The sequence below is a fragment of the Procambarus clarkii genome, chromosome 32 (genome assembly GCF_040958095.1).
Source record: "Procambarus clarkii isolate CNS0578487 chromosome 32, FALCON_Pclarkii_2.0, whole genome shotgun sequence".
Classification (NCBI taxonomy): Eukaryota; Metazoa; Arthropoda; class Malacostraca; order Decapoda; family Cambaridae; genus Procambarus; species Procambarus clarkii.
This window is the reverse complement of record NC_091181.1, coordinates 35523436-35533435: the sequence shown is the minus strand read 5'-3', so window position 1 is coordinate 35533435 and position 10000 is coordinate 35523436. Positions and strand designations below refer to the sequence as shown.

The 10000-nt window shown below is 45.2% G+C and overlaps 1 protein-coding gene across 1 annotated transcript in view; it reads left to right on the top strand.

Annotated features, from left to right (window-relative positions):
* LOC123750749 (leucine-rich repeat and immunoglobulin-like domain containing-NOGO receptor-interacting protein 4) overlaps positions 1–10000 on the top strand; it is a 56196-nt gene that overhangs the window by 42873 nt on the left and 3323 nt on the right. Inside the window, exon 3 of the mRNA XM_069335229.1 lies at positions 1196–2429. Coding sequence (XP_069191330.1) covers positions 1198–2429 — 1232 coding nt within the window. The 5' untranslated portion in view covers positions 1196–1197. The remainder of the gene's footprint in view (positions 1–1195; positions 2430–10000) is intronic.

The following is a 10000-nucleotide window of genomic DNA, read 5'->3' as shown; positions in this document are numbered from 1 at the left end:
TTGACTACTTCCTGTCTAGCCGTCTTTCCCTGTGACTTACGACAGTTGAGACCATGGCTACCGTATGGTCTGCCGACCCATAGCCGTAGATATTCAGGTGTTCGGTGGAGAGAGGGGCGGCAATGTCCCGATGTTCCAGGAGAGTGCCCAATTTTTTATTGTACATGTACTGCCGAAGCGAGTACAGGAGGGTGCCCAAGGGGGAAATTAGAGATAGCCAATAAGATGTCGCCAGTATGGGGGGCTTACACAGAGAGGATCCGTGCTTTGACTATCCAAGAAACTGCTTCAAACATTGCTGAGACAATGTTCTCCACTATGGGGCTCACTCATTTGGCCTGTTTGCAGTCGTTTGGAAAGGTTGGTCGCAGTTGAGAGTTTCCACGAGTGTCCCACTGGCCAGCTTCATTAGTGAATTAAGCTGGATCATATATCTCCATTGGGATCATAAATCCCAAGGGAGTCTCTTAGGTACTCTAGTATGATCTATCCCTCTAATTCACTGGCATCTTTGGTCGAGGATAAGAATGACGGCAGTGCCCTCTGTGTTGCCTTGCGTGTACCTATACCCCCGAGTCTTAACTGAGAGCGTTGTTTGGTCCCATTGGTCATCTTCAGGTAGAGATTCAACACTTTCGTGGCTATTGCTTTTAGGAGTTTGTCAAATTCTGTTAATTTTGGTCTATAATTTTAGATAAAATTAGCAAATGTTTGCACTGAATTCAAGAACTTAGACACCACCTTCACATCCCAGTTCAATGTTCTTGTTCAAGCACATAGTCATACAGTTACCGTAGGACCTGCTACACAGAGAGATACACGGGCTCACCATAGCCCGTTTTACTTGGAACATTTTGTTCCAAATAGCGAATCTTAAACAACAAACAACAGAGAGATAAACTTTGCTCAGTGCTGTTTGGAATTAGACGCCGAGGCATTGATCAGGCATTTAAGATTACCTTTTAAGAGTCTAATCTCGCTGTTTATTATAGGCGACAGTTACGAGGTACTGTGTTGTACTTATGTTAGTGACAATGTAATTACTATCGCTGTCTTCTCTTCCTCCGTGTCCGGAGGAGACCATGCAGTTCTCGTAGATGAAGTCGTTGGAAGAAGCTGAATTAGATAATATTAAGTTTGCATTCATAGACTGAATTTGGATTGAATTTTATTGTGATTATTTTCATATTTTCAGATATGTTAGCGTGGTGGCTGGCGTGGGCGTGCCTAGTGGGTGTGACGCGGGCGTTCTGTCCAACTGTGTGTAACTGTGACGACAGCGTGCCCAGCGCCCGCTGTGTGGGCGTGAGCTTCAATGTGGTGCCCATCCTCTTCAACCCCGGCCTGCGACGTCTCAACCTCGCCCACAATACAATCGACTCGGTGGGTGGGGCTCTCGTCTTCTTCGACCGCCTGGAGGAACTGGACCTCTCTCACAACATGTTAACATCGCTGGACACTGGCAACCTAGAGGCGCAGGCGCAGCTGCAGGAGCTGCGCCTGGCTCACAACAACCTCACAACCATGTTGCCGGGGGCCTTCAAGGGCCTCGTGTCACTCAACCTGTTAGACTTGAGCCATAACGGGATGACCGACTTGCCCGCGAAGGTTCTGGACGACGTGCCTTCCCTGACCGTGCTGCTGCTGGCGCACAACAAACTCCACTTCCTGGCCGAGTACACCTTCCGGGGTCTCAGAGGTCTTCACGTTCTCGACCTCTGCGACAACTACTTCCGGCATGTGCCGTCGTCGGCGCTGGACGACCTGAAGAGCCTCAAGTCTCTTCATTTATGCCGCAACCGCCTTACGCGCCTCGACTCCGAGGCCTTCACTACCAAGACGCTTACTTCTCTCTCACTAGAAACTAACAACATCGATAACGTCTCAGATTCCGCCTTCCAGCGCCTCCACAGACTGCAGAAGCTCAACCTCAATGACAACCTCTTGAGGGAGGTGCCAGTGAACATTCTCTCCACCCTGCGCGTGCTCGACTCTCTTATTCTCAGCAAAAACAATTTCACCACGGTAGAGGCTGATGCCTTTCACAGCCAAAGCCGCTTGGCTTCCCTCGAAATTTCGCGGTGTCCGCGCTTAGCCTCGCTTCATCCGGAGGCTCTGAGCCACTGTAACAATCTCCAGCGATTGACCATTTCTCATAATCCATTGATACGACACTTGCCGGAGACGCTGCTGACCTCCCTCACCCGCCTCCACACTCTAGATCTCCGCGCCAACAGCCTCCAGAGCGTCCCGGAGACCAGCATGCCCTGGGGGTCTCTGGTGCGACTCGACCTCCGTGATAATGTGCTGGTGTGTAACTGCTCCATACGGTGGTTGGCTGCACTTCTCAGCGCCTCCAACACCTCCCTCGCTGCCCCGGACATCCAGTGTGCCTCGCCGGACAAGCTCAAGGGCCTCTACCTCTCCAGGTGCGTCCAATCTAAAGCTTTCGTTGATGAGGTAGAGATGTAGAGAGTCCTGTTGTGCGTTAACGGAATTATATTATTTTGGTCCGAACATTACCTCTCAATGCTTTGCTCATATGTCCTTAATATTATTTTTTCAGTAAACTAAAAATGATATCTCTGGATAAATTTGGAGAATTGCTATTTCTAAATCATGGTCTATATTTCTGAGAAATATGTTATATTTCTCTCTCTCTCTCTCTCTCTCTCTCTCTCTCTCTTTACTATTGAACTCTTAGACAAGGGTTCATTAGTAATGGGGTTAATGGTTGTAATGAAGCTGCATGTTCTAAGGTATTATGTTTACACCAGCTCATCTGAAGCCTGCACCTTAATTCATTTATTAATTTCATTTATAAGACCTATTTAATTCATGAAATTATTATCGGTTTTATCGTTAGGACTGAAATTGATTCATGTTAAGTTATAATCATGTTAGGTTTCATGTGGTCGCTTGACACGATTTGACGAGCAGTTATTTGTTGAGAAAACGTTTCAAATGCGAATCAACCTTACAATAAATGATAACCGATTGAGCGATGTTCTTAAGAATGGCGCAGGCAGCAAACACAAGGGTATTAATGGTTGAGCGTCTTATGTTGTGGTCGCCAACTTCTGGTTATCCACGGAATGGGCCAGGAGGGAAACTTATACAACGTTGGCCTTATACATAACAATATTTTTATACATTACAGTCTAGTGCTATTCTGTCTCTCTCTCTTTCTTCCTCTTTCTCTCTCTTTTTCTTCCTCTTTCTATCTCTTCTTCTTCTTTCTCTCTCCTACGCTCTCTAATCCCGTTGCTTTACCCTCATCGGCCTACCGTGTTGGCCACAGTCCCCCTGTCCTTGCTACACGTATTAGCGTGCTCCAGAAAGGCCATTCACTCGAGGGTAAGACTTGGGGCTTCCACAAGTCGACACCCGTGTCCTCTCCCTTCAATCCAATTCCTAGTCCATTCCGGCCGTGTATTCTCGAGTCATTATCCCCTTGGTTCCGTGATTAATGCCGAGGTGGCTAGTGGCTCCATCCCTGGCCCACTTATCACCTCTCGCTCCTCAGTAATTTCCTTGATACAGAATTGCTCCACGTTCGTGTATTGTTGCGTTGTAATTCCTCTAATTTCTTATCGGTTCGCTGTGAATTTGTTGCAATTGCCTTTTTTATACAGTTTTTCGCCTCAGGATTACAGAGCTGCAGTTCTGTAATATTCTTGGGAAAGAGATTTTGTAATTTTATATTTACGTCTCATTATTATTATTTTTTTTTAGGTTTAAAGTGGCTGTCTTGTCATTATAGTAAGTGCATGTTTATCTTAAACACTGAACTGGGAGTCATGTTTACTGAAGCTTAAATATTATAATTCATTCTAAAAGTGTTTTTTAAAGTAAGTCTGTACTTTATATTCACATTCATTGTTTGCTTTACCATTCGCGAGTGATTATATACTCGTCTTGCTGTACCTGTGGGGCTGAGCTTCGGCACTTGGGTCCCGCCTCTCGCGCTTCAGTTGACTACTGATACATATTAAAATGAGTATGGCACGAACCTGTAACAGTCTTGTTATATGTTCCTTGTAACCTGTAACAAGGAACTTGTTTCAAGTTTTTTGTAACTGCCTGTGTAACAGTCACTATACCAATGTGGTGCAAATGTTCCTTACGTCTGTGACACAAATATTTCCTACCACTGTGCCACAAACATAGACCACCAAGACAAAACTTTAAAAATATATAATGCTCTAAAAAAACTATAAATATTTTTACCAGGTGTTCCATTCTCGTCTCTGCAGGGAATCCTGCTGTCCTCATCCGTCTTCCATTCGATTACTTCATTATCCGTCTCTCTCTCTCTCTCTCTCTCTCTCTCTCTCTCTCTCTCTCTCTCTCTCTCTCTCTCTCTCTCTCTCTCTCTCTCTCTCTCTCTCTCTCTCTCTCTCTCTCTCTCTCTCTCTCTCTTTCTCTCTCTCTCTCTCTCTCTCTCTCTTATTTTTATTTCTCCTCCCTCCTGTTCATCTCTTCTCGTTAATTTTTTTTACAGTTAAACGATCTTAATTCCATTTACGCCGTTTATCTTCGTTATCAGATTCTTTTATCTCTCATTCGTCCCCTTCTCCTCATCCATCACGTCTCCACTTCTCAATATACAATTTCTCTCTTCCCATTTCACCTCCCATTCATCATCATCATCATATTTAGCTGTTGATGCTCCTGCTGGAACTGCTGCCACAACTGCTGTGTCTGCTGAGGCAGCAACACCAGAGTAGCAGTAGAGTGGACTGACTGTTAGGAAATACTTCTCGCAGCTAGACTTAGCCTCAGACGTACTCATACTCCACTCATGACCTTGCAACTCAAGTACAAGTATATTTGCTTTGCATTTAAAAACAAAATTGCCAAAAAATTACCATATTTTGTTTTATCCGGACTATTTTTAGCAGCCAATAATTTCCAAACTGTTAAGTTTTCCTGGCGGAGTTGTAATATCGATAATCACAACTCCAGCACAAGCGTCTACAACCCAAAATAGGAATACGGTAACCCCTCCTTACTCAAACAAATCCAGGCCAGGCTACCAGTTAAAGAAAAGCATTGAAACACAGACAACCCCAGCAGTCCAGCCTGGCACAACGCAGCAACCCCAGCTACAAGGAACTTCAACCCCAGGCGGACACTACTCAAAAAAAAAAAAACATATAAATAACGCCAAACCCAGGCTGGCATAAATCATGAAACTTCTGCACAAAATATACATCAACTGACTGGTAGAAATTGTGAGCTAATGACACAAGCCACATCAACCCAGAGGAGCCCAATTATAATGGAAAGATTCAGTCGTTCCTCATCCCGAAGACGATGAAACGTTAAAAAAAATTAATAAGTGATCTTCGACGAATACCATTGATGATATGATTCTTTCTTATGCAACCCCCATACCCATCCCGTGGGCGGTGGTGGAAAGGGTTACATAGGCACATAATGGGTTCAGGAACTGAACCCTCTAGTTCGTTTAGCTAAGCAAATAACAATCTTTTAACGCTAGTTACACAATTGGTAATGTATACATGCACATATATATACAATCATTTACACAAATACATATACACATCGATTATATTTTTATATCACAAGTGATTCAACAAGAGGCTCACAACAGTCACTATACAAGGCACTTTACATCTATGGTGAGTCACAAAGTTACTAGTCTTGCTCCACACCCACCCAACTGGGCGGCAGCTTTACAGTCATGTGCTCCACACCCACCCAACTGGGCGGCAGCTTTACAGTCATGTGCTCCACACCCACCCAACTGGGCGGCAGCTTTACAGTCATATGCTCCACACCCACCCAACTGGGCGGCAGCTTTAAAGTCATGTGCTCCACACCCACCCAACTGGGCGGCAGCTTTACAGTCATGTGCAGGTTGCACCTTCAGTAAGGAAATTTTTGATACTTCGCTAAGATTCCTGTCAGTATATCATCATGAATGAAGTACTTAAACATTTCTTGGACTCCATTGATAGTTTTATCTATGAATTTCCGCGATTTATTTACATTCCATTATATAATGCCACAAGGAATGCGAATAGTTCTGCTGACAGAGTTTACATTTGGTCAAGTCTACATCAGCAGATGTTACAAACTGACAGAGGTAATTGTAGCCGAATCTAAACCTAGCAGTGGTAACATCTAGATGTCTGCTAACATTATTGGATGACCCATAGACGTGTGGTTCGTCCTGTATAATAGAATGATGATAGATGGAGTATAACTTGTGTGGATTTCATTTTGCCTCAAGTCTACGAGATTTTGTCGATGTTCCCGGAATGATAAAGTTTAAAAATGTCATTTTTAACCTTTGTCATCATTTTTTTAACATTTTTAACAGTCCATCACCAGCACCACCATCAGAGGCAGCCCCCCACTACCACCATCAGAGATAGCCTCTCCACCAGCACCAACTTCACAGGCAGGCCCTCCACCACCACCACTACCACCACCACCACCAGTCCAGCGGCCGCACACCACTAAACTGGTCACGTGCCGAAGTAATGAGAGTTATCTTCAATAAGCTGGAACAGTGACGGACCTGACAGTCCTTGGTTACTGTGTGGTGGTGGTGGTGGTGGTGGTGGTTACTGTGTGGTGGTGGTTACTGTGTGGTGGTGGTTACTGTGTGGTGGTGGTTACTGTGTGGTGGTGGTTACTGTGTGGTGGTGGTGGTGGTGGTGGTGGTTACTGTGTGGTGGTGGTTACTGTGTGGTGGTGGTGGTGGTTACTGTGTGGTGGTGGTGGTTACTGTGTGGTGGTGGTAGTTACTGTCTGGTGGTGGTGGTTACTGTGTGGTGGTGGGAATGGTGACGAACCTATATTAATAAATTCCAGTTGTGTCCAGACAAATGGCTATTAGAGTCCAACCCCCGCGAGCCAATGCAGCTAGGGAAGAAAGACAAGAGCCCAGAAGGGGAGCTACACCTCATGTGGGGAAAGCAACTACAGCAATGGAAAAAAATAAAGGGAAAATATCTACAAGTAGATATATCTACCTAACACCAGAGGCACTCGTAGACAGGAAGCCCTTGGCAGCATATAAGAAACTGGAGAACGTTAAAACCCGACATTTCTACTGACTAAAATAAGAAATCGTTCAACGTGAACTAATGAGCCGATACGAGAATACTTAAAACCGTCAAAGGATCCGCACCCCTTAAGCACCGAACTGTGAGACAATGCTGAGGTTAAGCTACAAACACACACTCAAGAAATTCTATGTCATCAATTTATATTTTTGTGTTTGCTCAAGTTAAGCATATAATACCCCCCCCCCCCTTCCCCTCGCCACTTCCACCTCCCTCCTTCCCTCCCTCCCTCCCCCATCTGTTGTGTACAGCGTCCCTCTGCCAATGTTCCTTTCCCCTTTCCCTTATCACACTCCTTTTCCTTCCCCCTGTCACGTATCATTCTACCGCAGCATTCCCAGTCAAATTCTGGCCACAATCAGTCGCCTACCGAGCCTCGCTCCGCAGTCCTCCTATCCTCCATCCCCCTGCACCTCTACCAGACAATTTCTGGGGGTATCTGTCTCTCCAGAAACCCTAAATCCCGACGGAGGAACCCGTCCATCAAGGCTGCATGGCGCGAGGGAGGCCGACGACGCAGGCCCAAGGTGGGGAAGGCGCCGTTTATTTGCTGAGTAAAACTTCAGTGATATTACGAGGATTTGAAGGCGGTGTGGTGGAGGGGGGGAGGGTTATGAGAGGGGGGAATTGGGGGGTGGTGAGGGGTGGTGGTGGGGGGGGGGGGATTCTGTCGTGAAGATATTGCTCTGGCCGGATTCTCACGTTGGTAGTATTAAACTCTTGCTTTTCACCTCTCTATATATACCTCTCTCTCTCTCTCTCTCTCTCTCTCTCTTTCTCTCTCTCTCTCTCTCTCTCTCTCTCTCTCTCTCTCTCTCTCTCTCTCTCTCTCTCTCTCTCTCTCTCTCTCTCTCTCTCTCTCTCTCTCTCTCTCTCTCTCCTTTTTTTCTTGGCCTGTTTCTCTTTTCCTTATTCCCTTGCTACACTCCTTCGACTTTGCTAATATAGTAATTATACCCTTTTGTCTTTGTCCACACTTTATCCCCCCCTCATTCACGTCCCTCGTTCTCATTCCTCATTCACCTAACCTCATTCTCATTCCTCACTCATTTTCATTCCTCACTCATTCTCATTTCACACTCTTCATCCTCATTATCATTCCTCACTCACCTCCCTCATTCTCTCACTCTGTCTTTACCACCCATTCTGGACACACTTAGAAGTCGAAAGCTTCACTTTCTCAGACACTTATTGACACTTATCAACATTCATATTCTCTCCTCCTTTCCTCCCTGTCTCCCACCCTTCCTTACACCTCATATTCTTGATTTTCTTTCCTACTTCAGTTCCTACCTGTCTCCCTCATTCAGGGTTTAGTTTCACTCTGTCTACAAGGAGACCTCATAAATTAAATCAGAAATTTTCTCTAATGCTCTCGTTGACGGCCGAATTGACAGCAATCTCACTCGCCATTGGAGTCTTGCACGATAACACGTCACACGATAACACAACCTCACACGCGGAAAAAATTAATAAAACCTTTCCCCAAAAATAACAGAAGTAAACTCCGTTTGCCAAGCAACTTGTGAAGGGGAAAAAAAAAATATTAGTTTCTTGCATGAATAAGGAATTGGAAGTTTATCCGCTTTCGTGAGCATTTCACACTCGTCGCGTCTGACAGCATGAGAGATGAGGCAGCGGCTCTTGTGATATATTGTTTTCCTTTTTTTTATGAGGGAGGGGGGAAGGGGGGGATTGGGGAGTGAGGAATTTTACGGTTTTCTAGGTAAGATTATTGCGTGTTGAGTGATATTAACTGTTGTGTAGGAAGCAAGAGGTTGTTGGTGAAAATACTTGTGCAACACACACACACACACACACACTCACACACACACACACACACACACACACACACACACACACACACACACACACACACACACACACACACACACACACACACACACACACACACACACACAGTGTTGCGTTGATGTAACGCATCAACATGTTGCATTGCAACCTGTCCTCTCAACTATACTGCGCCTAGTTTTATACGCTATGGTCCCCAACGTCCACGATAAGACGTACTATGAAGACTCAGCCCGTCGCCTCGAGCGATCACAAACGTCACTAAACTGATGTACTAAATTAGCAAGACCTAGGGGTGGAGGTCTGGTCGAGGACCGGGCCGCGAGGACACTAAAAAGCCCCAAAATCATCTCAAGGAGACCTAACCTACCCGAGGACCCGTGAATAGAAAACGGGACATGGCGTCAATTTTGCGAACCGCGTATAGATTTTTAGTACAATTAATTTTTGCTTAGTTTAGTACATTTTAGTACATATAGTTTTTGGCCTTAGGGGATTTAAAGTCAAAAGGCGGTGGGATTAAGGGATTTCAAGTCAAAAGGCGGTGGGATTAGGGGATTTAGACTCCAAAAAGCAGTGGGATTAGAGGATTTATACACAAAAAAGGCGGTGAGATTGGGGGATTTAGACTCCAAAAAGCAGTGGGATTAGAGGATTTATACACAAAAAAGGCGGTGGGATTAGGCGATTTATACGTCAAAAGGCGGTGGGTTTAGAGGATTTATACGCCAAAAGGCGGTGGGATTAGGTGATTTAGACGCTAAAAGGCAGTGGGATTAGGGGATTATACACAAAAAGGCAGTGGAATTAGGGGATGTAGACATCAAAAGGCGGTTGGATTAGGGGATTTAGACGTCAAAAGGCGGTGGGATTAGACGATTTAGACGCTAAAAGGCAATGGGGTTAGAGGATTTACACACAAAAAGGCAGTGGGATTAGGGGATTTACACGTCAAAATATTAGAAGACTGGTATAGTCCTCAAAATCCTCGTTTTTCGTGCTTTGTTTGGTTAGGTTAGGTAGGTGGGTTGGGTTCGGTGTTTTAGTACCCTGTATTTTGCACGTTTGGCCACATGAGAGAACAG